General features: G+C 38.6%; 1 protein-coding gene across 1 annotated transcript in view; it reads left to right on the forward strand.

The window, feature by feature from the left end:
* Positions 1-1,371: 1,371 nt before the first annotated feature.
* Positions 1,372-23,302, forward strand: part of LOC307126190 (uncharacterized protein) — a 29,104-nt gene continuing 7,173 nt past the window's right edge. The window contains exons 1-4 of the mRNA XM_079816613.1: positions 1,372-1,440; positions 5,737-6,136; positions 7,960-8,056; positions 11,297-11,366. Coding sequence (XP_079672739.1) covers positions 5,800-6,136; positions 7,960-8,056; positions 11,297-11,366 — 504 coding nt within the window. The 5' untranslated portion in view covers positions 1,372-1,440; positions 5,737-5,799. The remainder of the gene's footprint in view (positions 1,441-5,736; positions 6,137-7,959; positions 8,057-11,296; positions 11,367-23,302) is intronic.

Raw genomic sequence — 23,302 nt, forward strand, 5'->3', positions numbered from 1 at the left:
TGATATTCCTTGAGCAGACAGGTCAGCTGTTTTGACAAAGCCCAGCGCTCGTTCTTTGATTGTCCCATTATGGATAAATCAAACACAGACAGCAACTAGCTCGCGTTTCGAAACATCTTTAAACTCATCTGCAAGTATGGCAAAATATGTGGGCCTAGGCTGTTCTTGCATCTCAGTTTTTATCTTCCTGAGTAGAAGTGAAGCGGCAGCCTCAAGCAGCTCGTCCTGAATGTGGTGATTTATTACAGTACCGCTGCCTTGGTGCACATGACTTTGTTTGTAGGAGAGTAATTTAACAAGTGCAGAAGCATGCACCTTGCTAGCCTGATGCTTCTCACAGACCTGCCCGATACGTTTTCAATTTTTTAAACCCTCTTTAGTAAAAGTCGCCTCAGTGTGCTGTTCAGGAAAATGCCTACAGGCCTTACAAAAAACTGGCTATATTCAATCCAGTTGAATCTTTCATACCACTTGGCGTTGAAGCTTCGATTTTTCCCAACAATTATGGTACTCGGGACTGCCTTTAGATGAGGTTGGGTAGCAGGTTCCCCATAGCTGATCCGATGGTGCAATCAAGGGTGGCAGTGATCGTCGATTAGCCAAGGAAGTGTGCATAGGCAGATTGTTCTTCTCAATACAATTTTTTTTTATTTATTTTTTTTTTTTATTGTGAGTGTAGCTTGTTTAGCCATAATCAAAAGATACCACGGCACTTCTAGTGAACGTTAGCCTACCGTTGTTCGCGCCAGATTGTTACGTTGATGTTGCATTGACCAATGAAAACACACATACACATACTATAGCCAACAGAGTAGTATTTTTTATGTTTGTTGAGAATTTCTGATTGGGCGGGCCCACAGCTCCGCCTGATGTGAATCAAACAAATATACCTAATAATGTATATCGTTTCACATAGAGCTCAAAAGAATACACGTAAGCCAAATCTGTTTTAAAGGTGTATAATGTATAATATATATATTAGTATATGTATTATATTTATTTTAATTTAAAAGCAAAGTATAAAATAATCTCAATTAATACAATACTTATATGAATATAGTATACATAATTATAATTCATATAATATAAATATAATAAATAATTTGCATCAAAAGTTGAGCAATTTTGTCTCTAAAATGTTTTCACTAAACCTTTACTCACAGCTGATTGGTCCAGTTTTGGTCTGTGATCTCTAATCCAGAATAAAACCTGCTCTGGAGCAGGTTAGCCATGCATATAATTATGCATTTCTCCAATCATTCAAATGTGAATACCTTAAGTATTTATTAGTATTTTTACTCTGTATGTTTTTTGCATGTCGATCTCTATGCACTTTGTGATTTTAGAGAGCATCTTGTGAATGGGACTTTTATTTTGGTCTGATGATGTGACGTCATAAGTCTGCACCGCGACCCTCTGTTGAGATTCGGCTGAAGAGAGGTATGTGTTTTTAAGCATTTAACGTGCTTGAATCGATACAAATAGTTACGTCAACTTTATAATGAATTATTAGAGTCGATGTAAATGAATCATTCTGCATGAAATGTACAATTGTTTTGCTTTATGTAACATTAATGAACGGTCTGTGAGTAAAGTTCATCAACACATGAGTAACAGAAAAGGTGCGTCTCATTTCGCGTAGTATATCGTGAATAATTCTATCGTAAACACGAACTCGGTCACTGGAGAAAGTTATGATGGGATAAACGGAGGTTTTTGATACTCCAAATCGATTGAATGAAATGCTTCATGTAATGATTCAGTGATTCGAAGATGTCGATCCACACACAATGAATGCAACGAGAACACAAACACCCATGTAATTAACTTTTACAAACCAACTGCATATGTTTCATTGAATATATTAAATATAATATGCAGATAATTATATACCAACTTTAAACTCATAAAATATGAAGAGTATATTTAGTGTTTTTAAAGACCCCCTGAGGTGAAAATGAAGTTTTTAATGTTGTATATGTATATGTGGTGTTTTTAATATTTTTTAAGACAAACCATGTGCAAATTCATCAGACAACACCATTGCTGAGTATTTTCTACTTTAAACGGCAGTGAACCAAAGACGCAGTCAAAAACGCGCGTTTAAATCGCTGGTGTTTCTGACGTCACAAAGTACCTACCAATCACGTCAACGTGCCGACGGGCTTTAACATATCTGTGGCTGCGTAAACCAAAAATCGCATACTCTCTTGAGTAGGTACTTATTTTTAATAAGAAATCACTTCATGTAGCTAAAAAAAGTACATTCTATATAGTACGAATGTGTGTATGATTGTAATCTGGGCGTACTACATTTTTTTTATGAGCTTACACTTACATCTCTTTTATGAGCACTGTGAATTTGGACTTTCTTCAAAGCGTTTCTAAGGATACTGATTTTTAGAAGGCAGACTGAGATGGTGAACGGGAACATGCTTTGTCAGGGTTCGACATTTATGCTGCCTTCACGTGCTATCGGAATTATTGTAAATACGAGTTTCCTAGGTAAAAATTGCACATGAACGCCCTCTGATGTCGTGTTTACCACTGGGAAGTTCGGAAATAATTTTGATACCCCAATTCCCGAGATGGGCGTGTCATAAGCTTTAAACATGGTGGCGGGGAGAACTACGCTGTGGCAGTTGTGGTTATTGTTTTTTTCCCCAAAACAGCTAGGTCGTCTTGTCTTGACATTAATGTAGTGCATATTTACATGTAAGAGTAATCATATGAAGCGTATTGTATGTTTGGTACACAGCGAAAATAGCCTGCATTTGACTGAAATTACAGAATCAACAGAAAACGGACTATCTGGAATGTTTATATGGTTGTCGGTGCATGTGACACTACAAATGATCTTGGTTTTAATAAGATTTTTCCAATAAATAGGGAAGAATAACCTGGTGTCCACCGTGATTCCTGTTCACTCCGACAACAAAGCACTTGAATGCAACAAGCTCGTAATCACGACTTCTAAAGTGGGAATTAGGAAATTTCCGATAGCACGTGAAGGCAGCATTAATCCTTTTCATGTGCTTAGGGCTACAACTAATGATTATTAATGATGATTAGTTGGCCGATTATTTCTTTGATTAATCGTATAAGAGAGCCCAATTTTCAACACATTGTTCCCTCATCCTGCCCAATGCGGTCCTTCAAACAAACGTGCCAACTGAATACTATGAAAAAATATAGTGAATATCTATGCTATACGCAAAAGACCTATAAAGCAAAAGGACAGTTTAAATCCCTACATTAAAAATGATGACAATAAAGATAATGCATAAAAACACAACCTCAATGTTAACAGATAAGAGGGCTGTTCTGCAGGAACACACATTCACTCTGGACACAGTAACTGTTGCTATCATTTCTTTAATCAATTACATGCTGTTTTTACTTTTACAGTTACATGTTGACTTTTAAACCTAAATTTAACGTCCAACAACAGATTTTTCAGAAAATATCAAAATGATCTGCCTCTGTGGTAAGAAAAATAATCTTATTTCTGTTCGGTACAGAAACAAGATTTCAGACGAGAAAAAATTTCTTTTTTTTTCTTTGATTTTACTTTTCTATTAAATGCATCTTGATTTAAGAATTTTAGACATTTAGACTGGAAACTAGACAAAAATACTAAAGAGGTTTTTTTTTTTTGCAGTGTAACTATTTAAATTACTTTATTAAAGTAATGTAACTGATTACATTTGATTACTTTTCTAAATTTGTAATGTTTTTAACTGTTAATTTTAAAACATTTAAACCTGGTAGAGTTAAACTTACAGTAGTACTCAACACTGATTTCTGTCAGACTTTCAAAATCCTTCCATCACTTTAATTAAAATGATAATAATTTAATTTTAAAGCACAACCACCACAAAACCAGACTTTAGCACCTATGTTCACATTGAGATCATTCTGGGGATAAATACAGATCTCTGGATGAAATTATTTTAAAAAAATCAGAATAGCATTGTGTTATTAAACAGCCTTTAAATGGCAGGAGTCGTCATGCATATCAAAAACAGGCAAAGCAACAAATTAATATTATTCAACACATCATTTGTCTGGCTATCACCAGACCAAGCTCAGTCTTTTAAGATTGAACATTGGTCTGGGGAGTCTGCTCCGTATTTTCTACTGCACAGGACGTGTGATCAACGGGCATAGTTCAAATGATTCTATACAAAATTAGATAGTACCTCAACCAATCAGACCAACGATACATCGCTTCTCTATCCGTCATCGTGTTAAACCCGCCAATAGCACACCAGGTGGATAAGCCGGTTTGTGATTGGTTCCTGCAAATTTGTAACAGAAGCAGGATAAAAAGGTGTACAGGTTTCCAGCCTGAGCTGCAGGGCGAAATCAAATTGCCGGGGCTGGGTTTACCCAGTCCAACATATCCTAGCTTTTTACTGAAAATATTCAGATGTAACCCCCTTTGTAATCGTTAACATGGTCATAAGTAACTATAATTAAAAAAAATCTCCGTAACTAACAGATTACGGTTACATTTATGTAATTAAATTATGTAACACTACATGTAACTACAGTAGTTACTCTCCAACACTGCTCATACATTAAACAGCACACACATCTGTCAAAGCGCTTGACAGGGCAAGCCATGTTAAACATTCCGTTAATGCATTAGCTTGAAGTTTAAAATAATGTTTTTGGCAGCTTGGGTATCACGCACCTTTCTAGCAGCAGCTCACTCTATTTCCTCCACTATTTTTATGCGTTTTGTCCATAGAAATGTGTTAATCAGTGTTGTAATTTTATGTGACTGGCAGGAGTTTTCCGTGCATGGTGGTCAGACGCAACTAATCACTAATTACATTCATTGTGGATGATTTTCATTATCGATTTTATAGTTTAGTTGTTGCAGCCCTTCATGTGCTTGTCCTTTGGACAAGTAAATCGGTCATTCACTTGTCAAAGTTAAAACGTTGCGGGTCTGGAAAACAATAGGATTTTGTTGTTGTTGTTGTGTAAATCTAATTTATTCTGAAGCAATATTCTCATCAGTGTTCTATCAGGTTTGACATATTTAAATCTGCATATTTGTGATCGTTACCCCAAGGGCTTTTCCCTAATCTTATTAAATGTATGCTTCATTTTTCATTTCTTAAATTTGATCTGTAAATTTAATTTGAATAAGACACTATAGCGCTGTTACCAATCAAATTGAATCATTACACTGAAAAATTACAACTGCATTCAATAATGTTTTGATATTGTTTTAAATATTTTTTGAAAATATAAATAAGAAACGTTGGGGGAAAATTGATAAACATGAAACTAACTGCCAGCTGGTGGCGGCAATTGGCCGTCTTAATGAGTCAGTCTTTTAAATGACCTAAAAATGTCTTTCAAATTTTAGTGAATTAATATTTACTACTTGTTTCGTATTTGTCTTATGAAATCAGTGTCACATTTTCAATCGTGATGGTATTCAGGAAGTTGCTTAACTGTATCATTTATAAGTATAAAAGCTCCACATTTTGAATTGAAGAAAATTTTTGTTTTTTTTTTATCCACAGACATCTTTTTAAAATGAATTTTGGTGATCAAAGATTAGTTTTAAGGCATAAATGTATTTATTACAAGGGGACTTTAATTTGTACTGCTGGGGGTGGCTAATCACTCTGACTTACTACTGAGACGTACCCAGAGATTTAAGTTTGGATTTATTTTTCTTTCTGTTAATTATTCTCGTCTTAATCATGACAGATTGTCCAAATACACAGAAAAACTCCCGGCGAAGCGACTGAGATCCATGTGACACTTTTAAAGATGGCGTTTATTAAAGAGGAGAGTGAAGACATGACGATTGAAGAAGCGATCAGTGTGAAACAAGAAGATACTGAGGAACAAACAATGGTGGTGTTTATTAAAGAGGAGAGTGAAGACATGAAGATTGAAGAAGCATTTAGTGTGAAACAAGAAGATGCTGAGCAGACAAAGATGACCTTTATTAAAGTGGAGAGTGAAGACCTGAGAACTGAAGAAACATTCAGTGTGAAACAAGAAGATACTGAGCAAACAAAGATGGCGTTTATTAAAGAACAGAGTGAAGACATGAGAATTGAAGAAGTATTCAGTATGAAACAAGATACTGAAGTACAAAAAGGTGGGTTTCAGAACTCCGTCATTTAATCCTTATTTAAATGTCCTTCGCTACAGAAATGAATGATATTTTTGAAGAATGTCATAAGAGTGTACTAATTAAAGTGGTTTTATTTTGAAATAGAGCAGGACAAACGTGTTGTGATCAAATGTGTATTACATATGTATTAAACTCAGTAGGGATGCACCGAAATGAAAATTCTTGGCCGAAACCGAAAACCGAAAAAGAGGAAACCAAGGCCGAAAGCCGAAAACCGAAACACCGAAAGAAATTATGCCAATTATTAGTACCATTGCATTTATGGCTATGACTGTGTACTAACTTTACTAAAATCAAGGCATTGCAATTGCATACATTAATATTAAAGTTTCAAAGAATAAATCAATTACAAGTTATGCCAATATTTATTTAGCACATTGCAACAATGCACAGTATAAAATAAAATTCAAACTAAAATGTTTAACTTGACCCCACTCATTTGTACATTAAATAATAATGTACAGGCCTACAGAAAGGTTTTTAAATTAAATGTTCTCTCATAAAAACAAAGTGCATTTAGGTCTAGTGCATTTAAAAATTTTCTCTGTAGGACTACTACAAGAAAGTGCATTCAGAACAAGTGCACAGGTTCGGTACAGCAGTTTTAAAAAATGGCTTTTTATTTATTTTTATTGGTTTACTGAAAAAAAAAAGCATCTGTCCTTAAATTAATTAAATTATAACTAAAAGTTTATTGAAGATATTTCTGTAAACTATATAGGGAGCCCTTACTTGCACATTAATATTAAAGGTTAAAAACAGAGCCCAAACTATTAGCCTAAATTCATTTGCTTGTATTTTTAGGTCTAATAATCAACACTCAAATAACATAGTACACAAACATGTACACTTCACATAAGGCAGTTTTTGCAATAACTTCTAAATCTAATTATAAAATAGTTTTTTATCCAATTCGTTGTTGAAATAGAATCATTTAAACACAGTGTCTGTCATTTTATTTAAACATAAATGAAATAATCAAGATATCATTAACAGGTTTAGTAGAATATAATGAATATAACGGCTAATATAGGTCATATATTTAGTGAAAGAGTTGATTTTTCTTTAACTAACAGCTGAGGACACTGAGGTGCCTGAGGTAAATGTGATGCTACATGACCGTTTAGTTTACAGCAGTTATATTGAGGTCTTTCTGCCGTTGAAACACTGACTGAGCGATTACACCACATATGATACGTGACAGTAAGTTGTAATGTATCCTCAACACACCTTAGATGTTCATTCATGTTTATTCTTAAGGAAGAGATGATCGATCGCGCTCACAGATGATCGCGTTCACGCGCGCGCGCTGCCGCCAGATTGAAGTGTGTTCCGCGCTTAAAACATGCCCACTGTTAAAGATTGCGTTCGGTTTCACAGTGAAGTCTGGTCCTCTTCTAATCGAGAACATGAGCTCTCGTGTGCATGGAGCAGACGTGGGTGTTTCTTAGATATACTGAAATATGTCCACACCGCAGACATGTTGCTTCAGACAAGCACGTGCAGGTCGCGGTTTCTGTTTGCGTCATCACAACATTTCGGCCATGTTGTTTCGGTGATAAAAGTCTTTCGGCCGAAAACCGAAAATGCACTTTTGGGGCATTTTCGGCCGAAAATTTTCGGTGGCCGAATATTCGGTGCATCCCTAAAACTCAGTGCGTTGTGATTGACCAAACACCTTAAGCATGTGTCGGAAATGTAATGGCCTTTACCAATAATTGCGAGCTTCAGCTTCCAAAGCAATTATAAAGACAGTTATACTTATAAAATTATAATTATGTCTTCAGTTTTACCATATCAGTTCGAGCCTGAGTCGGATTCTGATGCAGATGATCAGTCGGAACCAAGTTTAGAAGTGCGACTTCAGCAGAATGTTTCACAGTGGTAAGTTTTTAATCTGAAACTCTCTTATCTTTGTTTTACGATGTTAGAACAATTTAATTTGTCTTCTTCACTGTAACGACTTCATGTCTAGGGCTGGGTATCGAGTTTAATACTTATTAGGCACCGACTGAATTGCCTATCGATAGTATGGAATACTATCAAGTATCAAAAAATGCCTTGTCGATCTTTACCAAATTTCGATACCTAAGTGGTTAATCTCATCAACGACAGTGAGCCAATAAGCATGCAGCATAATTGGCTGTGGCGGAAAAACACTAGTTTACGCCAGTTGCGCCCCAAAATCTGCTGCACTTGTGTTAAAAACTAAAGCCGACGCGTCTCGATCGCCCCCAGGTGGTTGGTCCCAGTATAACTCATAACCCCCGCCCCTCCATGTTTTCTAATGGACGTGAGACAAATTATAAACAATCAAATTACACTTCATATAATTTTTTCCCCCAAATTTGGATTCTGTCATTTTAGGCCAGGGGTCTCAAACTCATTTTACCTGAGGGCGCCAGAGGTAGACTCTGGGTCAGGCTGGGCCGCATCAAGTATTACACATAAAAAGTGTTTCAAGTATTCCAAAAAAAAAAAGGAGCACAACTGATCCAATCTTCTCAATATTTATTATTAACAGTTCTTCAACATGAATGTTTCTTCTGAACATTAATGGTTCTTCAGAACATAGGCTTCTCTTGCCTACTCTATTTGTTAAAATATTGCCTATAGAAATTAAATCATGTAATATGAAATAATGAATGATTTTAATTTTATTTTAAATAATAAAATAATTCAAAGCAAGGCCGTAACCAGGTCAAATAGAAGAGTGAACGAAATTCTAGGTCTAATTTTAGTAGGGAAATAATCTTTTTGGGACTATTTGTAAACAATATTTGTGTCAAATATATTATTAGTCCCGATATTCTTAGCATGAGTGAATAAATACATAGATCCGCTATCAACTTTCGAATTCTCTGGTGGTAGACTTTTTGTCAACCGTGTCAAAGGTTCGGGTTCTAATCCGCTCTCATATATAGTTTTTCTTCTTTAAAATCAAAGATGTTCATCAATGATTGAATATTAAGGGCATGGACACGTTTGTGTGCATTTTTGTTTTGTGATTACACCGGAAGGAATAGATTCTCTCTCAGCAACGGCATTAAGCGATAGATTGGTGGGCTCGTCTGTGTGAAGACGAGAGAACGTAAACCCCGCCTACTTTGATTTAATTGGCCATCTCAATAATTTTGACATTGACGAGCGCTGTTAGATTTGTTTACAGTCTATGGTTAGGTCACATTCGTTTCAACTGTCTGATCAGCTTCGTTCGTCTGTTCCTGTCAATCACGCAGTGTCAACCAATTATACTGCATGAGGGAGGGGCGAGCCAACTCTCTCTCACACACACACACACACACACACCCCTGTTTTAGGCTGTTTTTATCATGCTGATTTCATTTCAAGTGTTCGATCTTTAAATTAGTTTGATTTTAGTTATTTGATGCTATAAAAAGGGGAGGGGGCGGGCGTCATTAATTGACAGTTGAGATTGACATCTTTTCTGAGTTGTCACTGAGGCACCAACAGACTTTTTTCGTGAGGAGATTGGAGCTTTAGCTTTAATTTCTACGTTTCCATAACGGTTTATTTCACACCGACATAATGAATTGTTCTGCATCTGCAAGCGTGTGGGTGGGCTTTTGATTTTGCGTCTCTACTTCCTGCTCTCTACTGCGCAGACTCCAGTCCCGAGTTCACTACACCGCAAAAAAATGCTCTTCTTACTTAGTATTTTTGTCGTTTCTAGTCTAAATATCTAAAAATTCTTAAATCAAGATGCATTTACTAGATACGTAAAATGGCATGATATTTTTATAAGATAGCAATATTATCCATAATGCCAATGGGGTAAGAAAAAATTATCTTGTTTCTGATTGAATTCTTCTGATTGAATTCTCAGAAAACAAGAAAAAATATCTTGTAATTTTACTTATCTAGTAAATTCATCTTGATTTTAGATTTTGGACAGGAAACAAGAAAAAAAATTCTAATGAAGAGCATTTTATGTAGTGTACTGCACAGACATGGTCCCAAATCTGCGCAAGATGTCTGCGCCATATTCGTACCTTCTGCGGCTTCACTTTTCTTCAGCGGAATAGAATGTCCATATTTTTTTACGGTCTATGTTACGCCCAGAGACGTAGGTTGCATGTGAGGCTATAGTGTATCTGACATGGCCACCGGAGCTGATCCAGTCACTCTAATCAATGCTTGTTTATACCAGCGAAGATGGAACAAAACCTCGTCGGAACTGTAATGCACCACAAACATGTGCAGTGTAAATAGGGGTAAGCGTCTCAACCTCCATAGATGTAAAAGATGTGGAAATTATCAAAAGTGTGGCTACATTTCACCAGGCAATGCAATATTTGCGATAATATAATTACTGCCAAGACCGGCAACACAAAAAAATCTGAAGCCCTTGACAGTGCATGGAATAACTTAAACTTGAGAGCAGAAAATGTCTTCGTATTCAACTGCTGATGAACCGAAGTAGGCCTTATAAGGCATCTTCACACAGCCGAGTTAAGGCTGCTCTAAAGCGGCTCTGTGTCTGCTCAAAATTCTGTGTAAAGACGTAATGTCGCATAAAAGCAGACTTAAAATACAATGTGTCTGACCCACCTCAGCCCCTAGTATCAAAGGCGACTCTGAAACTGTTTTGGTTTGGTTTCTGGGCCGCGTTTGCTGTGTAAAGATGCCAATAGAAAGCTTGAAATGTCTTGCCAAATAAAACAAATACTTTGATTATGTAATCCATATGCAAGGTGCATTTCCTCTATAGGCATGCACGCATTCACTATACCAGCGGAGACAACTTCATCTTTGCAGCCAACACGGACTCAGAAAACACTAGTTTATTAATGAACAATTCATATGTCTCCCTGCTATTTTTACATTAATAATCATTAGGCTACTTTTTCCAGTGCTTTGCGGCAAGCTTTACATGAGGCATATATTCCGGCTCCCAGTACCCCCTGGTATTATTTTGTCAATGTTAAAACGGTTTAAAAAAATTGGTATCAAAAAAGTATTGTTCAGGAACCGGTATTAAAGTCAAGGTATTGGTAACAATATTGAAAAATTTTGAACAATACCCAGCCCTATTCATGTCCTGAAGTGATTACTTAAAATACAGTTTTAAAACATACTGGTGTATTTTTGTTGTTTATTTAGGTGCAGATGTGAAAACTGTAATAGAATGCCCAGTGAAGTTGAACATGTCTGCTGCATGGAAATACCAAAGGTACTATAATAAATTACTACTTAAAATAAAGATGTATGTGACCTGTGCTGGCAAAAAGAGTCAGAGGATAGCAAAATAACGTAAACTGTGACACATTACACCTAAAAAAATTCCTCATACAGTGGACTACCAGTAAAATTTATAAACATTTGGGACCAAAAATTATTCTGACACTTTGACCTGACCATGTTTTGCTTGCGTGTTATCTGACATAATTACGAAAAAAAAATTCTGACACAGAAAATTTTTTCTTGTCATATTTAAAAGTGTCTGAATAAATGTTGGTTACACCGAACACACTATGGCCATGAAAGAATCAGCGTAGTCCGTTTTAACAATTTTTTTTATTTTTATCAATGTTAATAACAGTTATTAATAATACAACCACAAAAATAAGCAGTAATAACAAATACAATAACAAAGAAACAACAATAAAATTAATTTATATATACATCTCATCCTACAGTGCGCAAGGGCAAAAAATAATGCTGAAAGACAAAGGGCATTCAGAGAGAGGAAGAGGAATAATGAAAATTTCAAGGAACAGGAAAGGAACAGAAAAAAAGCAGAAAGACAAAGAAAGAAAGAAAGAAACCCAATCAAAACAAGAAGCAGAAAGAGTCAGGAAGCTTGCAAGACTAAGACAGAGAAAAAGGCGTTTGCTGAAGTCACAGGTTCCTGCTTTCCAGGAGTCCCTGCGGAATTCACCATATAAATCAAGACAGTCTCTGAGCAAGGCAGTAAAACGAGCCCTTCGAGCTTTACCTAGCAACCCTCGAAAAAAAATTTCAGTAATAAAAAAACTATTTCTTCCAGAAAAAAAGAAAATTAATAGTATGACCAGCAAAACTACTACATATGATAAAGTCAGGGAGTTCTATGAGAGAGATGACATCTCAAGACAAGCATGAGGGATGTGGGCACAATCCGAGAGGGACGAGTAAAGAAGAAAATCTAGAAATGGCATTTATGTCTATTCACGATCACCCGTTTGTTGTGCATTCGTGCTCGGGGAACAACAACAACAACCGCACTTCCGGGGACTTCATAATAAGAGTTCCCTTTTCCTTTAGGTAATCGGTCATGTGCAATCTTAAACTAAATTCAGCACAGAGATATACATGTGCATGAACACATTTTTTATGTCTTAAACTTAACAAACTCCCTCTCTCTTAAAAAAAAACAAAAAAAACAACCACATCCTTGAACAAGGATACGACCTAGCACATTTCAACACGCTCTGGAGTACAACTCAAAGACAGACTTTGTTTTAATAAAGTTTCCATAGTCCTTCACTCAGTGCCTTAGTAACTGACAAGCTGATGCCCCCTTTTTGTTAAGGCAGTCTGCAAGTTGTTCTTTTGTATTGTACCACAGTACTCGCTCAACTCTCTGTGTTTGGACAAGTTCTTTGATACTACTTATCTCCAGGCGGAGTCTTTTCTCAGAAACTGACTTTGTGGATTTTAGTGCATCAGCCAGTGAATGATTGTCTGTAACACAGATTATTGGTGGAGCATGTTCAGCATCACCAGTTGTTAGTTCTGAGAACAGTGTGGACAGAAAAATTGTATTGTCAATTCCATCAGACATTGCCAATGTCTCACCAGCAAGAGTGCTCCGCACAATCCTCTTGACTCTCTTTGATTGCCAGGAAAGGGGTGAGAATTTTCCATTTTCTCCCATTAGAAGAACCAGGTGCCCTCCTTGGGTACCTCCATCTGAAAGATTTCCAAATGAGGCATCGCTGAACACAATGAGCTTAAGAGCACTGTCTCTGCCCAAGTGTTGGAAGTTTAGAATTACCTTCTTGGACTTGAGTTTGCACACTATCCTGTTTGCTTCATGGATTGTCTGCACAGTTGCATTTTTTATATCTGATGCTAAATTGCTAGCGTCAAATATGACATCTGGCCTGCTCTGTCTTGCCACCCAAAGAATTTGGCCTATTTTAGACCTGAGCTGATCCTTTTCCTCCTCGCAGAGAGATGAGTCTTGTTCCACAGCTCGTGAAAGATCCATATGTATGGGCTGCATGTGTTGAATGTAGTTTTCCTGGCGTATTTGTACTTTTCTGTCAACAGTCACAAAATCTATTCCCACATAACAGAAGTGATCGTGTTCCTCACGTCCAACTTGGAAAACGGATCTGAGATGTGGTATTACAGTTGTGGAGAAACTTTGTGTGCCCCCCCCATATGAAGTCATCCACATGACAGGCAAGCACACCATTTACATTGCAGTCCTGATCTAGCCAATAAAAAACAGCTGGATCAACTTTGGACACTTTTCCTCCTGCTTTCAGCACTGTCTTTCACTCTGTTGTACCAGTACAATGAGGCATCTGCCAGACCATATACACACTTTTTGAGTTTCCATAATGTTCCTTTACAAATAGCCTCAGGGGGAGGCCTGATGTAGATTTCACGTGACAGTTCTATTCCCTGCAGAAATGCGGATTTTATATCCATGGAATGAAGTGTCCACTGTCTTTGACAAATTACTGCCACAAGCAGTCGAAGGGACTCAGAACTACAAAAGGATTCACCTACATGTGCTTCAAACACATCTAATTCCTCAAAACCTCTAGCCACTAATCGTGCTTTCGGTACTAGTCCAGTTGGTGTTTCCTTGAGAGTGCACACCCATCTGGTGGAGATGCACTTTTGTCCCTCATCTTGAACTTCCTCAAACACACGGTTATCTCTCCAACTCTTAATTTCTTCTTGTTTAGCTAGGTCAAAGGATAGATCTTTTGTCACCAATACATCCTCACTGACATTTGTGGTATTGATATCAGTAACAGCGGGTTCTATTTGAAGACTTTCTAAACATGATACGTCTACTGAATCTTTACTGCCTGCAACATTAGTGGGCCCAATGAGCAGAAGATTGTACCAGTTTTTATATTTACCAGTAGCTTTGCCTGCACGCCCTAGTACTTTAGCTGTGTGCAAAGCTCCACTGTCTCTGTCTCTGTATTTTAGGACTTGCCCTGTTTTCAGACGGACATCAGCTCCCTGATCTGTATCACTTTGTGTCCCTATGTCGTCACTTGTGTGTTGTGCTGCTACATTCTGCCCCAGAGAGGATGCCCGTGTGCTCAATTTGCATCGAACTGTGCTGCATCTCAGTTAAAGTTTCAGTTCCCTCTGTGTTGTTGACAGCATCTCCTGTCATCTCCTGTCTTTGCACATTGTTTGTGTCCATTTCCGCATCATCCTTATTGACATGTTGATCTCCATTGTCTGTATTTACTTTTCTTAGTCTGAGATAGTGTACCCTAATGCAGGTTCCTCCATGTCTGACAAACACCACAGCACCATCCTGGCCAATGACAACTCCTGGTCCTTTCCACTCTTGACAATCAACTCTCTTGTAGTACACTTTGTCACCCATTTTATATTTCTCATCTGTGTGACGCAGTTGTTTACGCAGTGCTCTCCGTATTCTTTCTGAGCATTCTGCTTCTGTAAAAGCCTTTCTTGATGCATGTAAAGCAGAGATGTGTTTTGCCACCCACTCACTTTTTGTGGTGCCCTCTAAAGCTGGGGGCTTGTCAGTTAATACAGAGGGCAGATTGGGATTCTGTCCAAACACCAACTGATGGGGACTGTAGCCATGGACATTTTGCATGGTGTTCTTTGCCATAAGAGCCTAGTCCAATGCAGTGTTCCAGTCACAGCCGTTACTTGTCTTCACCTTCATCATGATCTCTGTAAGTGTTTGGTTGTGTCGCTCTGTAAGTCCATTGCTCCATGGGCTATATGCTGCTGTCGTCTTTATTTCTATGTTGAAGTTTTCTGCCATGTCTCGAACCTCATCATTGTTAAATTCTCCCCCATTGTCACTAAACAGTTTCTGAGGTGGACCATGTACACTTATCCAGACATGGACAAAGTGTTTCACTATTTCAGAAGATTTCTTCGTGGTCAGTATGCTGCCTGCACTGAACCTTGTGAACTGGTCAATAATGTGGAGATACCACACACCTGATTCAAGTTCATGTAGATCGACTGAAACAGTTTCATTGTACTGAGATGCCAGTGGTAGGCCAACAGCAGGCTTTGGTTTGGTCTTACTGTATCTTTGACATGTTTCACATTCACTCACAATTTTTTCCAGAATGACACTACATTCTGCATCTATATTGCCTGAGCTAGTAAGAAGTTTCTGCAGTCTGTCAGCAGAAGCATGACCAAATTGTCTGTGAAGCTTCATCAGGATTTTGTGTTTTTCTGCTGAGCTAATTTTTTCTGAGACTGCCAGTACCTCCTCATCACACTGACTTTGTGCATCCTCATTGTTTTGTTCCGTTGAAGTGACATCTTCAGCAGCTACCAAGACACAGTCATCATCAGTTTGAATGTTTTTCATTTCATTGTCCATAATGTTTACACAGTAATGACCAGAGCTTGTGAAGTCACGTTGTACAGGTTGACTGAACATCACCGCACTGTCATTCTCCATATCTAGCACTGTACCTGCTCTTTTCATTGATGCCTTGCTCAAAAGTAGTGGAATCTTTGCTGGGACACTTAGTTTGTCCAATCTTTGCAGGAATTTTAAACTTTCTGCTGGAATAGACCACTTTTCCAACTTTCTGCTGGAATAGACCACTTTTCCATCACCAAATTTAAGATTAGATTAGATTAGATTAGATTCAACTTTATTGTCATTACACAAGTACAAGGCAACGAAATGCAGTTTAGGTCTAACCAGAAGTGCAATAGCAGCAAGTGCAGGATATACAATGGATGCGTAAGTGCAGGACATGGATATGTACTGAATATGTATAAATATGTATAAATAGAGAGACGTTATTACTATAAACAGAACTGAATTTACAGGTGAATATGTACAGTGAATAAATATACAGATGGCTATTACTATAAACAGAATTTACAGGTGAATATGTACTATGAATACAATATACAGATGGCTATTACTATAAACAGAATTTTACAGATAGAGGTATACAATAATATGTTAGGCTAATATGAGGAATAGCAGTGGATTAAGGTAGTGCAATAAATTATGGACAGAGCTATCCGGAAAAAAAAAGTGTAAAGTGCAGTGGAAAGTGGTTGCATATTACAGTTAGAAGTACAGTGCAAAATGCAAATGTAAACATTGGTACTATAAATACAGTCGGCAGTGCAAATGAGCATAATCCAGTTAAGATATGGCAGTGCAAGATGCATATGTAAACAGTTGTTACTGTGATAAACAGTCGGTAGTGCAAATAACAAAGTGAAGGAAGATGTGAGGTAGGAGAGTTATCAGTTTATGAGGGAAGTGGATCAACGGGGGTTTGAGTTCAATAAAGAGACAGCTCTGGGGAAAAAACTGTTCTTTAGTCTGCTGGTCCTGGTCCGGTGGATCCTGAAACGCCTGCCGGAGGGCAGGAGAGAAAACAGTCTGTGGGCTGGGTGAGAGGAGTCCTTGAGGATGCTGTGAGCTCGGTGCAGACAGCGTTTCCTCTGGATGTGCTCGATGGCAGGTAGTGGAGTCCCTGTGATGCGCTGGGCAGTTTTCACCACCCGCTGCAGTGCCTTGCGCTCCGCAACAGAGCAGCTCCCATACCATACTGCCACACAGTTGGTCAGGATGCTTTCTATTGCGCAGCGATAGAAGTTCACCAGGATGGCCGAGGAGAGCTGATTCTTCCTCAGTGTCCTCAGGAAGAAGAGGCGCTGGTGAGCCTTCTTGACCAGGCTGGAGGTGTTGGTCGTCCACGACATGTCCGCCGAGATGTGGGTCCCCAGGAACTTGAAACTGGAGACACGCTCCACAGCCATTCCATTGATGTGGATGGTGTCGTGTGTGCCTCTTGACTCTTTCCTGAAGTCCACGATGAGCTCCTTCATTTTGGTGGTGTTGAGGAGCAGGTTATTTTCGGTGCACCATGTGGCCAGGTGCTGGATCTCTTCCCTGTAGACAGTCTCATCGTTGTTGCTGATGAGACCAATCACCGTAGTGTCGTCCGCAAACTTGACGATTAAAGGGTCTATGACTCTGTGTTTCTGTTTTCCTCAGGTTTTTGATCTCGTTTTGGTTTAGTTCAGCGATGTAGCTATTTAGCCATTCCTGTCCACACACAGTCTGTGTGCATGCAGTGTCTATTATTGCTGAGCCAAAACACTCTGTCATAAATATTTCTGCTTCAGTGGGTGACTCTTTTGTATACAGAGTAACATTGCACTCCTCTATACCATCTGCTTTACTATCTTCCGTCAGTTGGACTTGCTCACCTCTGTGTGGACAGTCCTTGGCCCAGTGGAAAGTGCTTTGACAAACAGCACATTTTGATCTGCGTCCATACCTGTCCAGAGGGTTAGTGCCAGGCAGTGGTGTCTTTTTCTGAATATTTTGTGACCATGGTTTGCTCCTCTGTGTTCTGTTACATATGCTGTTTCCTGGTTAATCCCCACTGTAGTAGCAGAATTTCCTCCGAAAATCCTCTTCAGTGCTGACTTCATTGATGCAAAAGTCAAATCTGTACATGCTGTCAAAGCTAACTGTCGGTCTTTCACTTCTAAGCACGCAGTGTCCAGCAGTTTGAATGGCAATACTGCATCGGGAAGCTCCATTTTATATTTACGCATCCGTGAGTATCGCTGTTCAAAATCGATTATGTAGTCTGTCATGGAAACACCGCTATCTTTCATAATCCGGTCAAAACTCGAGTAAGCCTCATACGTTTGGTCCTTTTCTTCTTTGAGAAACAAATCATCGAGTTTCACAAGTAAAGTGTCCATACCAGTGTCCTTATTTAAATCATCTACCGGTATTTCCATCGCCGTTTCTCTCGCTCTTCCCGACAGCGCCAAAGCCACAGCAAGCGCCTGTTTCTTTTTTTCAAGCTCCGTAACTCTGGTCCACATTGCGACTTCATTCTACCAACTTTCATATGGTTTTCCTTCATCAAATGTTGGCGGTACTCTGTAGTTGCTAACCATCCTCTGCTACCAATGTTATACTTAAAGAAGACACACTTCAGTGGTTCAACGATCACCCGTTTATTGTGCATTCGTGCTCGGGGAACAACAACAACAACCGCACTTCCGGGGACTTCATAATAAGAGTTCCCTTTTCCTTTAGGTAATCGGTCATGTGCAATCTTAAACTAAATTCAGCACAGAGATATACATGTGCATGAACACATTTTTTATGTCTTAAACTTAACAACTGGTGCTGCAGGTAGATTTTGCCAAAAACTATGCCGCTGCTTACCAAGATCAGATCCAGTCAGCACTGGCATCAAAGGCAGGTCACAGTGTTTCCCCAGAGTCGTATGCCATAGTGAGTGACAGCCTAGAACACGACAAGAGGTCTGTGGCAGCATTCCTCACAAAGATTGTGGAAGACATTCAAGAGAAAAATTCTGCAATGAGAGTAATGCACATATTTAGTGATGGAGCTGCCTCTCAGTTTAAAAACAAGTTCATCTGGTGTTTCCTGTCAACCACATTCAAGGAGCTGTTTCCATCTTTAAGAGTACCGTGGCATTTCTTTGCCACAAGCCACGGCAAAGGTGCAGTGGATGGTGTGGGAGCAACAGTGAAACGTGCCGTTAATACTGATGTCCTCAGCAGACATTTCTTCATTTGTAGATTCTGCAAGGAAAAGTTGCCCAAACACTCAAATCAAGCTGATTGCATCCACTGAAATCACAGATTTTATAGAGCATCTTAGGCTGATTGATAGATGGGCCAGTACCACACCTGTTTCGGACACTCAGTCAGTCCATCACATTGAGCCGGTCGCATGGGGAGAAGTGTGACGTAAAATCTACTCAGGTGTCAGGTGTCCATACATTTCTGCTTCCAGAAATCACATCTGCTGAAAGTTCTGGGGCCTCAATTATAAAACTTTGCGTAGGATTTGCGTCAGAAGTGGCATACGGATGAAACGCAGGACGTGCGTACGCACAGAAATATTCGGATTTATAAAACCGTGCGCACGCACATCCTACGCAGTTTTCCCTTAATAAATCACAATCAATTCTAAATGTAGCGCAGCTTTTGCGGCTTCATGTCACGCCCATAGCTGCCCATAAATAGTCCGTGAAACGCCCACAAGTTAATATTCATCGATTGCGAAATCATGGCAAATACAGAGAGGAAATCAAAAAAACGTAACTTCACTCAATGTGAAGTAGAAATTATCGTTGGCGAGGTGGAAAAGAGGAGAAAAATATTTTTTGGAGGGCACAGTGTGGGCATTACTAATGCCAAAAAGGCACTTGAGTGGCAAAAGGTTGCAGACGCCGTAAATGCTGTAGCCTCACAACCTCGGACCGTGGCCGAAAAAAAAAAGAAATGGTCGGACATCAAAGTCGAGGCAAAAAAGCGTCTAGCGCTCCATCGCCAGAGTGTGTCTGCCACAGGTGGGGTAAAGGGGACACCGGAGCTGACCCCTCTTGATGAGAGACTGGCGGCAATTATTGGGGAATCCCTATTAATCCCTATTATCTACGTGGAAATGGGAAATAGTTCAGTGCAAATGTAATTTCTTGCCGCTTTCTGAATGGTTGAGACATACGTCATATGTTATTTTATCGAAAATAAAACAAACTAAAGGCATTTGCATGAATACCATGATTCCATAGCTGATGAAGAAATTTTTACTATGAAAACAACTTTCCCCTGTGGACAATTAATACATCTATCTATCTATTTATCTATATATCTCCCTAATTATCTGTCTATCTAATCGCATCTATATTTGCTCCGCCAGACGGACACATTGACGAGAATATCAGTTTTGTACATTTCGTTCTGTTAACCATATTTATGAGGATGAATTGCATAACATGCCAATATTGTTGCAGAACATATTTAACTTTTTTTTTTTTTTTTTTTTTTTTTTGCATTTCTGTTGTAATTTTCATTTGATTTTGTTTGTTTTACACTGCAGATCGATCAAACGGGTGTTTGTGTAGGCTGTTAATTGTAATACTTGCTTTGTGAAGTCTTCAAGTTATTTATGAGAGGCAGTATTGCCATTTCTTTTACACAACGGTCTACAGTTTCACACACTTTCATGTGTTTCTTCCATCTGCCGACGGTGTCGCCATTTCTCATTTCACCCGTTTTTGTGCGTTTTTCAGAGCTTGCGTGAAGGACCGCACATTTTCCCGTCAACTTTGCTTTTTATAAATACCAATTATTGCGTAGAGAGTGGCGTACGCTTTCTTTTGTGCGTACACAACGTTTATAAATGAGGCCCCTGGACACCAGTCCTCTGAGCTCCAGTCAGCAGCTGCGAAGAACAACTGGAGATCAATTAAAACTGGAGACTGTGTCTTGGTCCCGTTCAAGGCAAACAAATCATTCAGACAGTTTGTCGGACTTGTTAACAACCGAGACTAGGAGGCAGTGGAAATAAGGTTCTTAAGAAGGAACGACAGTGCTGGATTTGTCTACATCTTACCTGTGATGGAAGATAAAGCTTGGATGACACCTGACCAAGTGATTTAAAGGGGTGGTAAAACACATTCTTTCGAAGGCTTGATTGTGTTTGTGGGGTGCACTGTAACGTGTTCAAGCTTCGTTTTTAAGAAAATTGCATTATTTTTCATATATTTGACCTTTATTCTACACTGCTCTGTCCCTCCTTGTAAAAACGGTCTGATGGTTTCCGGGTTGTATGAAGCCGGTCCCTCAAAAATACGCAATGGGCTCAGATTGGTCAGCTGGCCCGGTGTGTTGTTATTCGCTAACCGCCTAGTGCACGTTTGTCGGAAACGTCACGCCCCTTACCTTTACCGGTAGACTGTGCTTTGGTAGTATTAGAAACAATGGCATCAATAAAACCATACCAATTTGAGCCCGAATCGGACCCAGACAATTTTAGTGAAGATGATCGAGCAGAACCTGTTCAGTCCTCAAGAGTAAAGACTGCGGATCTATAGTGATCACTACTGAATGGCACTGTTACTTTTGTATTTTTAGAACGATTATAGCCAAATATCTGTCGCAAGAACTATTAACCCAAAACGAACACTAAACATTGGCTTTACTGGTAGCCAAATCAAACACAGAACCAAGTTTACCATGCCTGTAGATAAACAAGTATGTAGATAAACAATACATAAAAGCTCTAATCAAAGAATAATTTACACTAATTCCAAGTTCGCTGTTGAGATTTTTAAAAAGTTTGTAACGTTAGGTGTTTGTCGGATAACGTTAAGTATAAATGAGCATGGAATTACAGGAAATGTCCATTACCGGAAAACACATCGATGAAAAATAAATCATACTTACAGGTTGTGGCCCGTAAACAGCTTCTGTTTTTAAATCCATCTTTCAGGACAAGCCGTTGTGCGAATCCTGCATTGAACTCGCGAAGATTGTGGAAGCTTTCCTCCGTGAAATGTGCAGCGGGAGCCGCGCGCGCCCATTGTGCATTCACACTGGCAGTGTTCGTCTCGCGCAGCTGAACCGCGGCTCGTGTATTGCAAATACATACGAATATTGTCCATTATGTCACATTTTCCGGTCTTCTCCTCCGACCCCTGTCTGTCTGGTGCTTTGATTTATGATGGGCAGCATATATCTGCTGCAAATGCGACCTGTTCCCCTCTGTCTCATACACACATGCATATAACATGGTGTATGTTAAACGCACTGCAACGCACCGCCATCCCTAGGAAGGCTGAACAAAGTGGACCTGCAATCCGGATGAAAATAACAGTAGTTAGTAGGCTGGAGTGTTGTTGCCGCAATGCCAACGAAACAACGTTATACCACAACAACTCTTCTCCACAGCAATAAAAAATGCCCCCCCCCCCCCCCCCCCCCCCTTATTTAATATTCTCGGAGGAGGGGTTTATGTTAATATTGGGGCTGGTGATGTCAGAGACCCTGGAGGAATGTCTGTAGTCCCTACTGGCCGTTTGCTGTAGTCCTTAGAAATTGATTTCTTTAAAAGCAAATAACTTAACTTTGAACGTTGTAACTTTGCAGATGTTGTTTATGCTCAAACAGCAACATTACACACTAGCTAAAGTTAGAAAAGTGAAATCGTGATGTTGTTTATGCTCAAACAGCAACATTACACACTAGCTAAAGTTAGAAAAGTGAAATCGTGATGTTGTTTATGCTCAAACAGCAACATTACACACTAGCTAAAGTTAGAAAAGTGAAATCGTGATGTTGTTTATGCTCAAACAGCAACATTACACACTAGCTAAAGTTAGAAAAGTGAAATCGTGTTTTACCACCCCTTTAATACTTTCAACCCAAAAGTAGACAACAGAGGGAGGCATCACTTTGAAGAGGCAGTCTTTGCAGAATAGAGAGGAAAACAAACAAACAGAAGTCTAATTAATCACAATTGTTCTCATTAATTTGATATTTAGCATTGTTTGTTTTCCCTTAATTCAAGTTTTAACTGCTTTCAAATTTGATAATTTCAACATCCTTACAATATTTAGTAACATGTAAAAAGTAAAGTTTCTGTCTACAATTAATTTACATACTTATTTTTTTAATAATGATTCATGTTCATAATAAGCATGTATATACTGTAATATATTACTGTATGCTTACATTTACTGCACATTTGTTTTACAGAGCTCTTGTTGCTACAGAATGGTGAATAATATTCAGTTAGAAATGTTGACCTTTTGTAGGAAATGAAATTGAAAATTAAAAAATTAAAAAAAATTAAATTATTTATTAGAAATGTACACAGTAAACAATAAATTTAAATATTTTGTGCGGTGCACTTTATGCTCACCTTTTTTTGGACTTTCACACATATAGTTTTACTGCTTTTTCTTAATCTTCATAACATCCAGTGGCGGCTGGTCAATAGAGGGCGCTGGGGCGCCGCCCCCATCAAAATTCCAGAAATATACATGTATACAAAAATGATATAAAAGTGAAATAAAAATAAAATAGTTTATACGATGTGCTGGCTGTTAG

The sequence above is a fragment of the Gobio gobio genome (genome assembly GCF_949357685.1).
Source record: "Gobio gobio genome assembly, chromosome: 5".
Lineage (NCBI taxonomy): Eukaryota > Metazoa > Chordata > Actinopteri > Cypriniformes > Gobionidae > Gobio > Gobio gobio.